General features: G+C 41.3%; 1 protein-coding gene across 1 annotated transcript; it reads right to left on the bottom strand.

The window, feature by feature from the left end:
- Nucleotides 1-2: 2 nt before the first annotated feature.
- On the bottom strand, nt 3-19,414 carry tbl1x (transducin beta like 1 X-linked). The gene is made up of 15 exons (XM_034213274.1): nt 19,099-19,414; nt 7,672-7,777; nt 7,006-7,151; nt 6,515-6,734; nt 5,308-5,440; nt 4,996-5,137; nt 4,837-4,900; nt 4,602-4,699; nt 4,076-4,136; nt 3,835-3,956; nt 3,680-3,754; nt 3,469-3,596; nt 2,412-2,577; nt 2,216-2,317; nt 3-1,903 (listed from the first exon to the last, which is right to left on the bottom strand). Exons 2-15 carry the CDS (start codon nt 7,727-7,729, stop codon nt 1,877-1,879), a joined length of 1,542 nt encoding a protein of 513 aa, XP_034069165.1. The 5' UTR covers nt 7,730-7,777; nt 19,099-19,414; the 3' UTR covers nt 3-1,876.
- Between the last annotated feature and the right edge of the window lie 345 nt (nt 19,415-19,759).

The raw sequence follows: 19,759 nt of genomic DNA, 5'->3' as shown, positions 1-19,759 counted from the left end.
GGTTTCTGATATCAAAATAGAGTGATTTATTTGAGACACTGAATGAATTCAACGTTTTGTCTTTGAAACGGGTGACTGCACCCCGGACCAGGGTGAGAGAGATAGAAGCAGTCACAGCACTTATTCCAAACCGGGCTCCTCAGCATGCCAACAACGGCCACCATCCCACAGCTCGATTCTCAGTCTGACACAGACAATAATGGCTCTCAGCAAATGAAAAAGTACAGAAAACAATGAACCACCCATTAACATCCAATTTTGACATTAAAAAAAGAGAAAAATAAAACATTGGCCCTTCAACTTTCAGCAAAATCTGAACATTTGCAGTATTCACCATTACAAAAAGTGCACTTGACATTGCTCTAGCAGACATTGACTGAAAGGGAAAGGGTCCAGGAAAAGGCAAATCAAAGTGGTGGCAGGTTGGTTTGAAGTTACTATATTTTCCATGAGATCCCTGTCAGCAACACTTACTGCGCATTTCAAATCTGACCAGCCAGCGGTATGTGGCGGGACTTAACATAAGCTTTTTTTTTTCTTAACGTCAGCAGGACTTTTGCTTGACCTCCACCTTCTGGTCAAAATGTGCTCTGATTTTCAGTAGATTGTTCAGAGGGAAGTGCCAAAGAGAAACCATGGTAATGCTAAATGTAGCTGTACTTGTTTCCTCCGTAGGTCTGCATTATACCATTAGCATTGTTCTTATGATGTCCTGTTCCACGTAGAATACTGTGATTACTCTTCTCTCATATTGCTGAGCTGATAATTGCCTGAATGCTGGTAAGGATGGCTTTCAGGGATCAATAGTGGAAAGCAAAGCTGCTTAACACATCTGTGTCAACGCTGTTTGTGACTCACCGAAAAGCAAAACAACATGATGCATTGGATATGATTGAAAAAGACTATTAAAAGAAGCTGATGACACATGCACTTCATTTAAAAAGAGGTCTTGCCAAGCATTATCAGCAAGGTGTGATAGCTAATGAGCCCCTACAGGATGGCAATAAAGTGTACTGTATATAAACATATATACACAGTATATAAGTGTGTATTCATCTAATTTACATATCTTTACATTCTTTAATTTACATCCAAAAAGGGAGAACATTCTCTTTGTAAACCACACTTGTCCAGAAAATGACTTTTTCTAATCTCAGGTCACTTTAGGAGGTTAGGACTTTTTCTCGGCAGGTTTTCCTTTTGTTGACCCGATGTTAGATGTGAGCTGAGAACTACCTTGTAGCGGCACATTCAATTTTGACTTTCAAAAGTCCATCTGTGGGGGAAAAAGCAAGAAGTGCTCTTGAAACAAACTATTCCCCACTGAGAAGAAGTAAAGCACACTGTCCACAACACCAGTGCATCAGTTTGATCACGTCCACAGTTCGTTCGTTTGGACATGAGGTAACATTTGCTCAGAGGAAATCTCAAACCATAACCTTTCTTTCCTAATTTGTTGCCAAACACATTAACACTTTTTCTCTTTATATAAAACTCATCTTTGCGTTTCCACCCTACACCCCGATAACAGCTGGACACGAGGCCCGGAGGGACGGCAGCACGTTCTCATTAGAAACCTGTTAAAACACGGATGCACCCAGGGAGTTGGAATCCATCCCGTCTTCGGGATCTCTTAACCTCCCTCCATTATGTTTCCAATGGGCATATCATAAAAACACACATCAACAAACTTTAAGGTGCGCTGAAGTCAGTTGGTGTCGTTTCCTCAGAGGCTTCTGCAGTCATATGGTTTAACTCCTACGAGGGGCTTCGCTCCACCTCACAGCTCTAACTGAGCACAGAGGGTTTGTTGCTGACGTCAGGAGAAGGCAATCCGCTGCACATTCCAGGATTCATCAACAGAGTCTCAAGACAGCTATTTTCGGAGATCAAGAACACATACCTAGAGGGCAAAGATTAGGGAGCATTAATAACACATTTGAACATTCCTTTTTTATAACTTTTAGTACTATAAATGTGTGTTTTCAGACAATTTAATTTGCAGGCACCAAACCAAGTTAAACAATACCAAAGTACATTAAGTAGAGTTACGGAAGAGGATTAGGGCCACACGAAAATAAAATAAAATCGGGGATGTGAAAGAAAAAAAAAAGTCGTAATTCTGACAGTTTCTTGTTCCATGTGGCCCTCATCGTCTTAAAAACAGCTAATAGTAGTGAATCACATAATCATCGTCCCAGTGGGCGGGGCTTACCGAGCCGTCGGACGCGCTGCCACCAACTTTGTCCCCGGTGCTGTTCCAACACACCTCGAAAATACCTCCAGTCCCCCTGTAGCTGTGCACCAAGGCGCCAGACTGAAACAAGAGGGCAAACGTGTTCATGACCGTTCCTTAAAGATGAATCCTCACAATGAATCCCCCCCCCCCCTGTGCTGTTTGAGACCCTTACCATGGTGTTCCAGATGTGGACACACTTATCGAAGGAGCCGCTGGCCAGGTGCTGGCCGTCGGGGCTGAAGGCCACGCTGTACACGGGCTCCTGGTGCTTGGTGAGCGTGTGGATACAAACCCCCCGCTCCACATCCCATAGTCGCACTGTCGAGTCGAAAGAGGCACTGTGGGTGTGGAAAATGACTGATTTAGAAAACAATATTTGTCATAAAAATGAAGTTCAAAGGAATTTGTTTCTTTAAAAATAGCATTCAATATTTTAATAGATTTTTGAAGCGGTGAATGAAGCCAAAAAGCTCATAAATAAATACAAAAAGGGGCAGTTATTTAGTAAGTAAGACGCTACAAATTCTCATCATTTGTGTTTTCGTTAGCATCAGTTTTGTGCTCAGCGAGTTCAAAAAGCCAACAAGTGAAACAGCAACAGAAAACATCTTGGAAACAATTAATAAATGCTCCTTTAAAAAGGGAAAAAGCTACACAAAAAAGATCGTGTGAATAAGACTGAGACACTGTTAAACAAAACGATGATAATATAAGGAGGATTTCAATTAACACATCTTCTTCACCCAGGTATAAATAGACTAATCTCCTATGGGAGCCTTTGGCAACAAATGAAAGGGAAATCAGAAAGATATTATGGAGGGAGCAAAAGTGAAGTCAATTAAAAATGTATTGCACACGTACTGTTCAACGTTGCCATTTACTTAAGATTATCAGGTTCCTTCCGAGCGGGGGCAACAATGGCAGTTTTATGACGGAGCGGATTACAGGCAGGTATGCGGGGTTGTCAGTAAGGGCTGTAAATTCCTGTGGTATTTGAACTGGAACATTTACACATGCATGCAGATCTGGGTCATGGTGTTGCGCTGTCGGCCACTGACAGTAAATAGCACTGGGAACACGGTTTCTTCTGAATGTCAGGCTATGACAAGTGTCCCCTTCCCACACATGTACACACAGCTTGTTCTGGGCACACAAACTTGGACTTTTCTTGAATTATTAGGAACCCGATTGCTCTTTACGGTGCTGAACGTGAGCTATGTGCGACCCACCTGGCGAGCATGATGTTGGAGTTGGGGTTGCTGGTGCCGGGGCCCGTGGGGCTCCACTTGATGGTGTAGATCTCCTTACTGTGAGCCTGGAGGTCGTGGACACAGGCGTCCTGCTTCATACTCCAAATCTGTGTGTGAGGGGAACAGCAAAGTGTGAATGGAATCACCTTTGAGGTTTGTTGCCTTGAAGCTCTAAAGACTGAGGACTCACCTTTAAGGTCATGTCGTCTGAGCAGGAGGCAAGCAGCATACCTGATGGGTCCCACTTAATGGCATTAACTTCATTCTGTAAAACACAACAATGTGTTAGCAGCCTGTATCTTCTCATGGTGAGGTCAGAAGAGCCACGGAGGAAGAGTTGCTCACCGTGTGGCCCTGGAAGGTCTTGAGGGGCCGGTCGCTGCCGAGGCGGCACACGTGGATGCACATGTCCGTGCTGCAGGAGGCGAAGGTGGTGTTGTTCTGCCAGTCCACATCCAGGGCGGGGGCTGGGGAGTATTTGGAACAAAGGTTTATTATACAATCACAACAGAGCGGCAAACATGTTGCATCTTGTTCTGCAATGATCATTTTTTCCAATGTGTTGATACAGGGAGAACTTGCTTACCGGAGTGGAAAGGGAACTGCTGCTTTGCTTCTCCTGTGTGTGCGTCCCAAATGATTGTCGTCTGTAAAATGGAATTGAGCGTCACAAACCACAAATGCAACCTTTATGAATGCACCATCAGTAAGAATATCAAAGGTTCATAAAACGTTTACTTGAGAACTACCAGGGCGTGACATATTTACCAACAGTTATTAATATGCATATATGCTTGTCATGTCAGTGTAGCGCATAAATCTTGCATAAATAATGTTTTTTTGTTCATGTGTATATGGTTACATGCTGCATGTGAAATATCTAATAACGTATGTAAAATACATCTAATCGTTTCTGGGCTCTATATGCTGAGTTTATAGTGCACAGAAGATTTACTGATAACACTGCAGTTTGCTCTGTGGTTTATGAATACTAGAACAATGATATGTTACAGATTTACACTCTGGCTCTTGATCAAACAGTCCATTTCAAGACTCGCACTGTTAAAGAAAGAATAACATGAGGATATTATTATTAAGACATTACGAAATACCTTATCTACACCAGCGCTGAGAATCGAGTTCCCCTTCTTGTTCCACTTGAGAGCAAATATTGGCCCTTTGTGCTGTCCCAAGGTGCTTGCCAGATTTCCTAATGGATTAGAGCCATATCCATTTCTTTTAGAAATGATCCTTCAAAAAATTGTCACAGAGGTAGCATTATTCTCGATAACAATGGCATAGACCTAATGACCGAGAGACGACACCGTGCTGTAATGGAGGACATACCATCCTTTGTCCATATCCTGGCAAATCCGTCGTAGGAGCCCGTCGCCAGGAGAGTCCCGTCGCTCTGCGGGATGGAAAGATGTCAGAATTGTTAGTTAACTGTCTTCAGCTGTTCGACACATGGTGAAAGAAAAAGAAGATGGATGATCAGGAACCTACATTCCAGTCCAGTGAGGTGACGTCTTTGTTGCTGGGGACATCCTGGCCACCTTCTCGGATACAGTGGCGCAGCACCAGCTGGGTGGAGTTGGAGTTATTGTTCTCGTTCAGGTTCCAGATCCTGGCCGTGGAATCCCCCGAGCTGAATACCAACGCGGCAGGAGAGGGTCAAAAGATGGTTGAAATACAAGCTGTCAGCGATGGATCTGATGAGGCCGTATATCTCACAGAATAAAAGCCAAGGCATGCACATAATATAATACGACTCATTGAGTAGCATTATGATTGGAATCGGCGCAGACAGGGACTCACCCTGAGGCCAGCAGATCGCTGACAGGGTTCCAGGCGCAGATGAACACTTCAGACTCGTGGCCTCGCAGCACTGTGGCGTTACTGGATGGTATCTCCACATTTAGATCCATCTCCATGGCCTCATTGTGGTTATCTGAGATGAGAGAGCACAGACACACACACAGTATGCATTAACACATGCTTGCAAACACACATCGGTCCACACTTGTCAGCAAGCTATAAATAAAATGCTGATAAATGTAGCGCTAATGGATGCTTCAGGAGGTGGAGGGATAGCTTTAAGTAACAGGGAGATATCAAAGGAAATCAATAATGGGTTTCTGCTGGTATATGCCAGTGCTATTTTTTATTTATCTCCGTCTGAGAATACTGACCCACTTGGAGTGTGCCGTTTACACAGTATAATGAGAACACCGTCACAGTGGAGGATGCAGCTTTTCAGGATATTTGAACGCTTTCAGATCATCTAAAAGCCTGAAAGACAGTGACACCTTACTCTTCCTGTTGCCATCAACACCTTCAGATTACACTCTTAGGGAAGTGCTGACACAAACTTCTTCTCCTCTTCCTCTTGTCTAGAGCTCCACCTAATCTACACCTCTCTGGTTTCACTCAGAGGAAGCTTAGCAGCTGCTAATTATATCGAAATCTGTGAAAACCACTTGACTGTCTTTCTTTCCATGTGTAAAGTTTTGCCTTATTTTAGAAGTATTACCCGAAGTAAAGTATGGGTTGTTTGCTCTGATTAATAATGCAGCTACTTGGATGCTTTCTTATGACAGCACTGAGCCAAAAAACAGAGTGCAGGCAGAGGAACTGTTGCCAGCAATGTCTTTGAAAATGTTCCAAATCCAGATTTATATCCTGGTGCGGTTGAAACATTGTGTTTTAAACATTAATGTAGTGCTTGCGTGTTCACTTCAAATTCAAAAATAAGCATTACTAGAAGTGAAAATTAAAACTAAAGAAATTAAATGTATAGATTATTAATAACAATGTTGCGCAGAAACAAGCACATTTAATAACTCGTAATTTTACCCATTTTTTCAAGAAGCTTTTTTTAGATTTTTTTTTACTTATATTGCTAAAGAGCTCATAATGGATCTACTTGTTTATATTTGTTCTTGAGTACCATTTGATCAAATAACTATTTTGAGTTCCTAATTCAAGGTAACTGGGACACTTCTGTATAAAGGATTCAACATACTCATGTTGTGCGTGCCATTCTCCTCCCCATTGAACGTGTTTTCTCCGTTCTTTGGGGCGTTGTTCTGGTTCCCGGAGGTGGAGGCAGCGATGTCACAGGCGCCCTGCTGCTGGGACAACTTCTCGCGGAAGGCCTGCTGCCGCGTCTGCACCGCGTCTGGCATCACCGCGTCGATGAGCGACAGCGACTCGATTGGCCGACCATCAAACACCGTACCATCCTATTGGGACATTAAGACTTATTAACACATCATTAAGCTATGTCGTTTAACAAATGACTTTTATAGAGTCATGATTCCTTATAATAACCGATTATAGAGGTGAACAGTGATAGTATGCTGACTTCAGTGTTATATATAGTAGAAGGGTAAATGTTATAATCATTGGCAGTTTTATCTAGTTTGTTGTCAGAGGGATCTAAGATTGTCTTTGTATCATTAAGCAAAAAGAAAACCTCTGTGGGAGTTAGAGACAGCAGGTCCCTGCCCTCACCTCATTGATGCTGATCTCTGCCTCCACGTACTGAAGCCCTTTCTGCAGGATGGAGATGAGGGCTGCAGGGGGCACTAGCGTTCCATTGATGTTGGACTGGCTGATGTGGCTCTCGATGCCAAAGGTGAATGCTGAATGTGAGAAACCTGACACCAAAACACCATTCACATTCATTTATGGGAGAGTGCCAAGCACAAGATGTACAAAAACACAACACAAATATTCAAAGAAATGTCTTGTGTGATCCAAAACTAAAGTAAACGGATACAACAAACAACAAGTATGATATTTGAGAGGTTTTTAGGGCATGTCTATAGCAATGCTGACCTCTCAGGGATACTAGTTTGTATTCTGTCGGATGCTTTCAGAAGTATTAGATTTGATTCATTGTTCAAAATAATATTGAAGCATGAAGAGATTGTTGCCATGGATATATTCAGTGCACCAACAAGGTGTTCGTATTACAGGGGCTGAATGGTCAGTCTATTTACACCCACTATATGCTGAGGAAAGGTATTTTCAAGTTTGATCCTGCACAACAGTGAATATAGTAGCCTGGGATTAAGAGCAGGATGAATGTGCTTTCTATACATTGACCAAATACGATGTGCATATAATAATGGCCCATTTAATGTTCGCATACAACAGTTCCAGCGTGAGACAAACCTGACTCTTGGAGGTATCTGTAGACCAAGAAGTTCACCTCGTCACTGGTAATACTCATCTTAGCCCAGTGAGAGGGAGGAGCTACGTTGGAAGGCTGGGCTCACTCCTGGAAAAATAGACAGAAAAAAAATGGGAGTGGGAATTATATTTATTTATATGTTATGCTCTTGCATATGACATTCCGAAGATAATGCTATCTCTATCACACTGCAATGAAATTAGATGCAAATTCTGCACACTGCACAAATCTGCAGTGATCCTTGTTTAGTGGTGCGGACATGAGCCAACACCGTGCCCACTGAGTTAGTGCCTGCCTAGTCCTGTACCCTTCATTCATGATTCCTTTCTATTACCATGTCAATGGCTGGGTCACATCTGTCTAGTTCTGAATGTATGAATTTCCAACCTCTCTTCTCTGGCCTAATAGGAGTGTCTTTATCCATTTGGCTTTCCCTGAGAGCTGTATGGTGCTTCCCATTGGTGACCCGGCCAACCATCCAGATAGAAAGAGTCCTGATAAAGCAGTAAGGATATGAAATGCCTGTCTACTTCCCATCTAGTGAATTACAGAAGAGAGCAAGAGGCAAATTATTCATAGCAGCAAGCCTGACCTTCACTTCTGAGTTATTTCCAACAAATAGTGCTGCCTAACAGAGCTTGTGTTAACATTTCAATTGAGATTGTCTCAAAACTGAAGGAAGCCAAGGAGACAGAAAGCAATTACATTTTTAATTCCATCTTGTTTTTGTCTTCAGGCTGATGAACAATGTAAGAATACTGTTGTAGAGCTCATCATTTCCCCAACGGCTCACGCATATGCTTTACAAGAGTAGGTTGAATGAAGCTGGAACCACATTGTTCATACATTCATGCACACAGTGTAAACACAAACAAATGTACAGTAGCCTACAAACGAAGAGAGGTAATTCTCTGTGCGCAGAATATGGTTAGGAAAGATTGTTAACAAAACAAAAGAGCAAGTTGAGAATGAGTCACGGCAAGTATACAAATATATAAAAACGATACAACTCTTTCCTGCTCTCTCACTGGGAGATGGCAGACATTGTGCTGAGAGTACAAAGACACCTAGAGGGCTGGTAGTGTCAGGTATGAAGACGCCACGGCTGTCCAACTTTCATTGCAAACACTTTCCAGGCCCACTCAAGTTCCCTTCGGTAGCATAGCAACAGGAGAGATCGAGCAAAACAGACAGAGAATGGTGTTGTCCCAATTACCAGTAGGCATACAGCCAGAGGGGATGAACATGTTACTCAACATGAATTATTCACTTTCACCTTGGTATATTCTTTCAGATGGAGCCTGCTTTATTGTACCAACCACAGCGGACGTGCTATGGGCTGGAATTAGAACAACCCCTGTAACTGCTGCAGCCATGAAATGAATATACACTTTGAATCCAAAAAGAAGAGCTATTAAAAAGGTGCCTTGCGGAGTTCCACATAAAACAATTGTTATGTTTACATTTGTTGTTCTCACTTCAATTCATTCAGAAGCTTGACGTCAAACTAACTCATATTTCCTTCTTCATAAAAACATTTGCTTGGATGATTTTACATTCGAAGTCCGGTATTGTTCCCTCCCTGTTTTCTAGGTAGCCGTCTTCTTCTTCTTCTTCACTCCCGTTGTTGGCGCATGCAGGGCTGTGTATGGCATGCATATGAATTCTCATGCAAAAGACAAACAAGGCAGGGGCCAGCTCATAAATATACAAGACTCCACACAGGTAAGATTGAGGTAACAAGAGGAGCGGAAAATAATAATCCTGAGACTTCAAAAAATAGCAGAACAAAAATGTTAATCAAAAGAAAACAATACTGGGTTCATATCACTGTTGCAAAGTAAATGCTTGACGTTCTCTTCAGCACAACAACATTGTAGTTTGTCAACAAAAGCCACCGTGCCCCCATTTGACCACAGCTACCGTGTTTATTTCAGCCTACATGTACGACTAGCCACATCAAAGCAAGGCGCCGCTGTTTTCAGAGCGGCCACAGCTACATACCAAACAACTGGAAACGTAATTAACAGGCAGCCTGGAGGGGCTCAGGTCCCACTGGTGCGGGCCGCAGCAATAATCCCTCTATCAGATGGGCCCTTGATGCCACCACCCATTACACAACTCCCTGGGCATCCGAGCCTCCTTTGACCAAACAATGAGGCTTCCGGGAAACCAGACTAAATGCCAACCTCTGCAACGGCTCTGAGGTTTATCCGCTGTAGTGATAAGTGGAGTCAGAGCCTGAAGATATGGTGCCTTTGAGAGAAAAACATCACACAAGGAAAAACACTTACTTCAAAGGCTACAAAAACACTGGTAATCCAAGAACATGTCCACCATGTCAAAGAATGGCACAATATTGATGATCAAATAGACAGCCGTTCATCCTTGCATATGGTTATAGTAGTGAGGTGATATTGCGGCTTTTAAAAAGTACGATTAAACTAGAATTCTGTGTCTTACCGCAGAGGTCCAGACACCCGGGTGCAGGAGGATTATCGGTGTGCTGAGTTTTGACGAATTGCATTCAAGCTTGAAGAAGTTAAGGACTTACAACTGATTTTCGTAGTGATACGTATATTGTGTATGCATCAGCCCTTTCTATTGACATCAAGTATAACTAGATGTTCCGGTTTACTCTTCAACTTCTCTAACTGCATATGGGAATTATTTAGTTTGTTTATTGCCAGGGATCCTGTTTCCTAATTCAATCCCATCAGTGTATCAATTAGGGATGTTTTAATTTAACATGGCCATCAAGCTTTTTGACATTGACTATCTTCCCAGCACTACAGCTGTAGCAGTCAAATATGTTGAGATTGATTCATACTTACATTTGGAAAAACGCCCCAAAACATTTAAAACAACGCCCACATCTTGTTTCCCAGACTAGTTTGTTTGACTGAAATTGGCCAAGCGCATAGTACAAATACATCTGTTTTGCTGCTTCTGTTATCCCTTTGTATCCCTCGAAACTTTTTGTACAACAAGATCCTGACGAAAGAAGTTTCTCCCTCGACATTCCTTGCACGGCTGTAAAATATCTTTCCTTAAGCTAGCGGATTAGACTTGTGACTCGTCAATCACTCAGTACTGACAACAAGAGGACATGAACAACTGTTCTTGGTGACAAAATACTGTTGCTGACTCATTTATAAAACCGGAAACAAAGACCACAACTCTTAAGTAGAAAAACAGTTACTAAGACACCATGTGTTTTGTTGGAAATTGTGAAAAAACTATTCCCTATAGCATCGTTATTTTCATTTAGGCTTCACCACTGCATTGCAGTTGAGTAACATTAGTTTGAAAGCATGTCAAACTTTCCAAATGCATACAGGAGACCAAAGCAGAACACAACAGAAAGGAAACTGAGCAATGGAAACCTGAATGGGTCAATGATGAGAACCCCCGCTGCGGTCAGCTCGATCATTAGGGTCAACTTTAGGATGTGTACGGCAATGTTGGTCAATGACTTTACGATGTAAACGATACCATTGGCTTGCCGTATCCATAGGTGGTGCTTTGTGGCTCTAGTGCTGTTCATTTCACATTACTCCTGTGGCAAACTTTGGAAGTGCACTTCAGGAATGCACCACTGTTCTGTTTCCGCACAATGGATTAAGTTAAAGCTGCCATTTTTTGTAACCCTGTGTAGCAGAATGAGAATGAGAATTGTTTGATAAACACCATTTATTTGGCTAACTGTATGTAATGAGCCATTTGAAATAAAGCATGACAAGACCCAGAAAGTAAACAAAAGCCTGTGTAAGATCAAATATCTGAAAATACTACGAGTGAAAAAAGTCACAACAGACGTGCAACTAATTAAGACATTTTAAAAACAACATAAATGTATCGCTCGTCATTACCATACTAGATGGAATAAAGACCAATATTACATTTGTAAAATAGCAATAATTGTATTTTCGATGTGTGTTTAAAATCCAAGCAGGACTACATGACAGCAATTTAAGACATTGGCAAATGTGTCTTTGATATCATCAAGATTTTTTTGAAGGAAGTAGTGTCTAAGGTAATGGAATGAATATGCACTCATTTTGTTGATGTGCGGTTGTGATGATAGATGTTCAGCTAGAAGAGAGATCATGTTGAGTACATAAATAAATAGTAAATGGGTTGATTGATAAACCCTATTTTTTTTAGATCTCAGCATTCCTGGTTACACAAAATATGCCACTGCAAATAACTCCTTGAACAACCTTTTCAAATCTGTAACATCGTGTGAAATGATCCATCCATCGCTGAGAACAAAAAAATGCTTTCTGAACATAAACATTTGAACACACAGATACTGGAGCAATGAGCTACACGAGCCGTCTGCTTCACATGCGGGTTTTAACACAGAATGATGTTGAAAAGCGGCATACCACGGACCCCATTTTCTCCTGAACAGTCACCTCCTGACAGATGTGCAAACAAGACCTGGAAACAGCAGCCATTTTCTCTTGAACGGCTCTGCTGAGTAAAACCCGCCTTTGAAGCTTCTGGTTGGGCTGCCGACTTGAGGGGGGAGAGGAGGGGAGTGAGGGAGATATAATGGGGGAGGGGAATCAGAGTGGGGGGATGGTGGAATGAATAATAATAATAATGATTCCTGCACAGGTAATCACAACAACCATTTGTGCATTATTCTTTGCCTCTCTCAATGAGTCACTTAGCGACAGCCAATGTAGGTCGGCCAATGGTGGGGGAGGGGAGCCCTTGGTCTCCAGGGGAAACACTTCTCCCACGCCATGAGAGACAACAGTCTGCAGGTTTTCATTCAACCCAAATCATCTACCCACCGATTAGCACCCCTTTGAGTAAAGAAGGAGATTTGTGAATTTACCTGCTGAGGTGATTGGTCGACATTAAAACTGCTGGCTCTCCATGCACACACACACGCACACACACACGTAGGGCTTGGCACCCTTGGAACCAGTCGGCCTAATCAACTGGGTCTTTCAGCAGTTAACAATGAAAAGGGTCCTCAGGGTTATAGCCACTGATACTGCAAACACACCCCCAATGCCATGATCCTCACACGAATAAGACATCTTTGAAATACACCTATATAGATCTGCAGAAATGTGGGTGTTATGTGTATTCTTCTCTTGTATTGCACATTACAGGCACTACCATCAAGTGTTCTCCTTACTGGGGGATGGGGGATGGTGACAGACAGCAAAGATCATTGAAAGAATTCATCATAATGGTTTCTAATCTGGAGCGTCAGGACCTACGATCCACCCTCAGCGCCGGAGCCATTAGCATCAAATACAAATGGCGACTCCCATTTGCCCATTGGTGTCATTTATTATTATCTGTAGAAACAAAGGAAATCAGCAGCCATGCATTGTTCAAAGAAGAGAACGGCTTGGGTTCTTTCCTATTGATCTGGGCAATACACCCACAAAGGAAACCTGTAATGATTACATAAGGTAAAAGGAGGTGAAGAGTATTTCAGTTACAATTAGAATTCCAACCTGTCTTCCTGAACAGTATTTGATCCTGTAACTGTACCTGTAGCAGAATAGCCAAACCACGCAAATCCTTGCAATGAGCTGTTTAAGATATTTATGTGCATAATACCAAGTAGTAGTGGCCGTGCTAAAAGCATTACACCACTCTCAAACCACTGTAGGATTTCTTTGTCCTTTTCAGAGCTTGATGCCTACATTATCCACAATGCAACATAACCGGATGTTGCAACATTGGTTATAATATGTGGGTGTGTTAGAATCTAATACAGCCTCCAGCCTCAAGCAGAAATGTGGAGCATGCTTCAGAGGTTTCATATTTACATTTCTTTCTAAATCCACATTTTCAAATCAATGCAGCAACAAAAGGATTTAAAATGTGTCCTAGATTATTAATACATCTTGCTTTAACATAATCTCCTATCGTTCAGTCTTTAATATGTACATCTTGGTGAAAAAAGATATAGCACTGCAACATGTAAAGCCAGCTTTTACAGCAATCTGTTTTTCGCAGAACATTGAAAACAATTCGATTTTGTGGTTTCTGAAAATAACCTGGTTTCATATGTGCGCATATGTAAGCACACGGGGGACCGGGCGCTGCAGGCCAATGGGCATGCATGTGTATATGGCTGTGTGGAGGCGGGCGGCGAGTAAATATGTTGTGCGGAGGAGATCGTGGGACACACAAAGCTCTTTTGATGCTCACTGCAGCACACATACAGAATGTCCTTTACTGATACTCTTTGAAAGAATAACAGGCTTTATAGACTTTCTACATATCATTTGTTGCTTCATACTTACACAATAAATAACAACCATATACTATGCCCTGGTTTCATAGAACTGTAAGTGAAGGTAACAATTAGTAAAGGAAGGATTGTTGTTGCGCTTTTATAACCTGAAAAGGACACTAAAGAAGAACTAAACACAATACCTTTTGTGTAGCTTAAACAAATGCAATGCTATTCAAAATGACTAGTTTGTAGAATGAGGCGTCTTCAAATCTAGGGCAGTGTCTGCTTTGGACTTTTATTTTGTAAAAGCTCCTGCGTACTGCGTCTAAAATAAAGATCAAACGATTTGCACATTATCAAAATAACAAACTCTATAACGGAGAACATTTAGCAGTCTGGACTTATTGTTCATGCCACCTTTTGTCTGGACCGCTGACTGGAACTGAAAGTATTCTTTAAGGGACAAACAGTTAGTCTTCCACAAAGCACTTAGAAAAAAACCCAAGAAGTTTAGCCTACATTTATTCAGTAGTAACAAGCAGTGCCCTTGAGTTTGTAATAGTCAACACAGAGGCCTCAGCCAGGCCATTTTTTTTTTTTCGAGCAATAGAGAGACGACAGTGTGGGCAATACGAGTGTTGCTATGGTGACGAGAATATCTTGCTTCTCTGTCAACAGCTGCTCATGCCACCCTAAATACCCCCCACTCTCCTTGAGCTTTCTCTCCATCTGACATCAGGGTCAAACAAACAAGAAAGACAACCAAAACACTGATCTCCATTCTAAGCTGCCCCCGCAATGTTTCCCTACCTAGAGTTTACACACACATGGCACTGATACTACACACAGCCCTTTGGTGGGTGTGTGTGTGTGTGTGTGTGTGTGTGTATCCTGCTTAGCCATTGACTGCGAATGAGGAATATATGTTTGTATATCCTTGTAAATAAAGATACTTAAGATTGCACACAACGCTGGTGAGACTGTTACTTTAGACAATGTATACAATTGTGTTTAGCTATATGAGTATTTGGTATGATAATACACAAAGCTATTGATAAATACCAATAGCAGATGAAGTACATATCTCACAAAGACACTGGGCCAGAAAAAACTGTCTTGCTGGGAGGTAATAAATACACCATTAAGCTTCTGCAATAAAAACGGACTTTGTAATATTTCACAGGGAACCGGTAAAGATGACCTATAGACATATAGATGTGATTTAAAGGAATAAGGTGCATGTAGAACATTTCCCCAAAGACTATGCCAGGCATTTGTTACAGGTAGGCTATTGAAAGAACCGGAGACACACTACAAGGAGTAGGAAGTTACAGCAGTAGCAAACACAAAACTTTCACTGACATCTCGCAGGTGGTCGTTTCGTTTCAGTAGAATTGCGTTCAAATCCGTGTTTCAGTTTCGTGCAACAACAAACCTACCAAAGCTTGCCCGGTCAAAGCTATTCACCAATCAGTAAAAACTGAAATCTGCCTTTTATAAAAAAGACATTTGCAGACTTCCATGCAAGTGCGGGACCAATGAATGGTTCGGTAACTACTCATTAGTTTAAAACATTGCATGATCTAATTTATAGAAAGATAACTAACTACTCATGCAGTTGAACGAAACCACTGTCTCTGCTCTCGGGTGGTCGACCAACATCTCTGGCTTTCGATTTCAATTTCTTTAATGTATCGCTAATTGTAATACTTATTAAGTTGACATGCAGCAAAACAACTTGGCAGCTAGTTAGACCAGAAACACGCATCTGTGAAAGAGAGACGGCCACAAGAGATGCTGAGTCCCTGATATTTGCACTCAATGTTGCCGACAGTCATTTCCCACATAGTATACAAGCTGCAAAATGTAGTTTATTTGAAATATCTCCCACCACTTATTTGTCATACAACGGTGCTATGTTGGAAAGTACAGCCCATTCATCTTTTATCCATAGACAATGGAGTAGGAACCTTCTTGGCTTGTATGGACATGAATCACCAGAACTAAATGATACAAATTCCTGTAACAGTTATATTTCTCAGACACGGTTCCGCTTGTAAGGATACGCTCCTCTTTTCTTACTTACTTGCTACACCGTCTACAAAAGATAAGCTTACATTGCTGAATCAGTAAGGGGATGAAAACACACAAATCTTGGCTCAAGTAAAGACGTTTTTTCACTCGGGCATTTAATTGCTTGCACAACTTCCGTAACACTCATCCAGCTGGCGCGATAGTGCTTCAAACCCCTTCCTCATGAAAAACTGGTTAAAAATGAGAATGATATAAACATAAATCATAACCTTTCAAACATTGCTTGTTGTCAATATTTTTGAAATCACATTAGGAGAGATGTTGAAAAGTGAATGTGATGGACCGCTAAAATTAGGCTTTAAAGAAGAAAAATGAATCTTAAGCTATGATGGGTTCAAACATTACAGATTACAAATCAACCGCAAACAGCAGAACATTTAAACACCCGTAAATACATCTGGCTTCCTCATACTTGTTTTAATTATAATACACACAAAGACAGAGTCAAGACACAATGGATACAAGTTCACACGGCTATCTGAGCCGCCCTAAATCCAAATGAATAACTATAGCCTTGAACTAGCAGAACTTGTAGGGGCGTTATTTCAGAGTAACCACTAGAGTGCCACTTGGCTGGTCGCCCATGCACACTGCAAGACTCTTTTGGAGGGAGAGAAAGGCTCACCTCCCCCCATGGCCAATCATAAATAAATACTGCTACAGTACAGAGATGTTTGGACAGCCAGATACAGAGCTTTGCAGCACCACAAGGCCGACATGGCTTTCTCAGGGACAAGGACGTCCTTGCCATACTTATGAGCAGAGGATACATTTCTGTTTTGAACAGTCCAACACAAATGTATTCTGGCTTTGCAGGCGTCCCTTCTGTGGCCTTAGTGTACAAAACCCATTGTAATAATAACATTGAAAAGAATGATGTGACTACAAGCCAATGGGTAAATGAATTATGATTCTTCACATAAGGAAGGCAATCCTCTTTTGTCAGAACATACAGCATTGAAAACCAAAGACAATCATCTCAAATCCTGTCCCTGAACAGGAGGCAGACAGACAATAACCTGTGGGACAGCAGCATTATCAATGTATGTCCACAGTCGCTCAGTGCAAAGGTAACCGTGTCCTTCTTCCGAAAAACCAAATCAAAAAGGGTCAATAAAAGCCATTGAGAACAAAATGTTAAACTAGGAATGATTTAAAAAACATAAAGCTACCCACTCTTTAAAAATCAGACATCTCCATAAGAGGTAACGAATGACTTTAGACACTGACATATTGAATAATAAATGAAAAGGTTATGTGGTAGGCCTATGATAAGTGGTGTGAAACATGCAATTAAGACATAATAAAACTCCTATTGTTCTTTAAATAGGTGGCACTAAACCTGTAACCACTGCAATTAGGGTTGACTGCGAGTGCTGCACTTTGGGGACACAACTGGTTCACAATTTAAATAAAAGAAAATATTAACAAAATCACATAAAATCCACAAATGTGTCTTTAACCCCAGATTTTGCTAAATTAGTGAAAGCCATAATAAGTAAGACAGACGTTGCAGTATCTTCATGATAGGACAGTCACTGTTTATCAAAAATGTTGGATATATTTAACCAAACTCTAACAACACACTGTGACTGTGCAACAGGACAGTCCCAGTGCTCCAGGGGGGGCTCTGAGCTAAAGCATGCCTTGATCCCTCAGTAACTATGCTGGCAAAATGTAGAAAATAGTATTGACCCCAAATAGTCTGAAAAGAAATGCATCGGAGGGTTAGATTGATAGATAGATATAAAAAATATTGAATTTAAGTTAGGCTGTTTGTGATTTGGATCGGCCTCACAGTAACAAGAGTAACAAGACACCTAACCTGAAGTCATCTGTTAGGTTATGATGTCAACAAAGAAAACATCATAATCATTTTCAAAACAAAATGTGAGAAGAGGTTAAGTGGGTTAAGTTAAGATTTATTATAACAATTTATCTTTCAATATAGCCTTTTTTTTTTAACATTAGTTGAGGCATCTTTCTGGTGAGGAAATTAGTGAAGATTAGAAAGTGTCATACAGCTTATGACCAAAAAACGGTGGCAGCCAAATAGTCGGATGTAGTCACAGACAGTCAGTGTGTCTCATTGCAGAGGTTCACATCAATGCAACTTCTTTGTTCAAATTCCTCCTTCTGACATCAGTTAGTGTGAACATACACCAGCCACTAGGTCAATGAAAATGGGGGCATCACTAAGGCATCAATTATTTGGGCCATTAAAGTAGAAGAAGGTTCAAACTGCAGTGTGCTTTAGCAGTTATGTTCATCTGAATCCTTCTCCTGTGTTGCTTTAATGGAGATACAAACACTTTGATTCTTAGAAGCTAAATAAGACATGTGTCTGTACATGGTGTATCCCATAATTCAAAGAAGAACAACTATTTGGAAAATACAAGACTTTATAGGTCACAATACTTTTTTATTAAGTGTTTGGTGAAAATGTTAACATAAAAACATCACAAGCTTCTCATTTAACTAGGTTTCTTTTGATACATTGGTGCCTCTGTTGTGCTTTAAAGGTTACAAAGAGTCAGGAAACAGCTTCACATTGTAGTAATAGAGTACTATGAACTGGCACTGTCTAGTACAGTCGGATGTATTCACCCCACTTGTGCATGCACGTCCTAAATCTGAATGGCAATGTAAATATGTATGTATGTAAACATATTAAGCTTGAACAAAAATACTTAAACTGCACTGGGGAAACTTAATGTGGTGTAGGTTTTCTATTGTGCTATTTGGGCAAATCGGACATATCTTAATAATTGTCCAAAATGTGACCACCTCTAAAACTTATTGTGTTTTGAAGAGCAGTCCACAGCTTCTCTGCCTTGAATGCTTTAACAAGAGTGTTAAAAACAGTCTCAGAAAGTAGGACGTTTGGACAACCGAAAGGGAGAAAATCAAAAGACACAAGCAGAATTTCAACACACGTGTGGAGTCGAAGGGTGACTGAGCTGTGTGCCGGTAACCTCATAATCAACACCATAATCGCCAATTTGTGAATGCCATTATCCTCTTCGCGTACACACAAACACAGACGCAGGCTGAATGCAGGGCAGCCCAAAGCATGCCTCTTTAACTGGCTTACCTTTTATTGTGAGAGTGAACTCGTGGTGTCCGCCGCCACCTCTTCCTCTTCCACAAGGAGAACCTCCAACTTCAGCAAGCTAACGACGACTTTCCTCCCATTTTGCTTATCGTCATATTTCAAGTTCCGACCACCGCTGTATATGTGACTCACTCTCGATTCATTTGGCGAGCTAACAAAGCTGTAATCGCTCAGACACAATCTTAAGTGGCGGTAAAGTTGGAATACACCCGAGTTTCTGTGGCTGAGGCTAGTTACTCTGAGGAGTTTCACCATTCACTGAGAGCTCAGACGTAGACACCGCAGCAGCAGCAGGCGCTGAGCGGGAGAGCGACGTAGACACAGAGCAGAGAGAGAGAGAGAGGGGTGGTGGGGGGTAAACATTTAAAACACAAGGTTATTAATTGATTTACTTGTAGTTTATATCGTGTTTATCTGCCAACTGTTGTCTAAATGACGTGCTGAAATTTCAGTTTATAAACGTATACCAGATAACATTTCATTGAACTGCATGCTTTCAATGGCTGTGTGCTGTTACCACATAGCTACTGTATAGATTAAATGTACCTAAAATGGCGCTTTTTTGGGCTAAAAACCTACATGTGGTTGCCCCACCTATATTATTAAAATAGCACACTCTCGAAAAACCAATAAAATGACT

Source organism: Gymnodraco acuticeps, unplaced genomic scaffold, assembly GCF_902827175.1.
Source record: "Gymnodraco acuticeps unplaced genomic scaffold, fGymAcu1.1, whole genome shotgun sequence".
Lineage (NCBI taxonomy): Eukaryota > Metazoa > Chordata > Actinopteri > Perciformes > Bathydraconidae > Gymnodraco > Gymnodraco acuticeps.
This window is presented reverse-complemented; position numbering and strand designations above follow the sequence as displayed.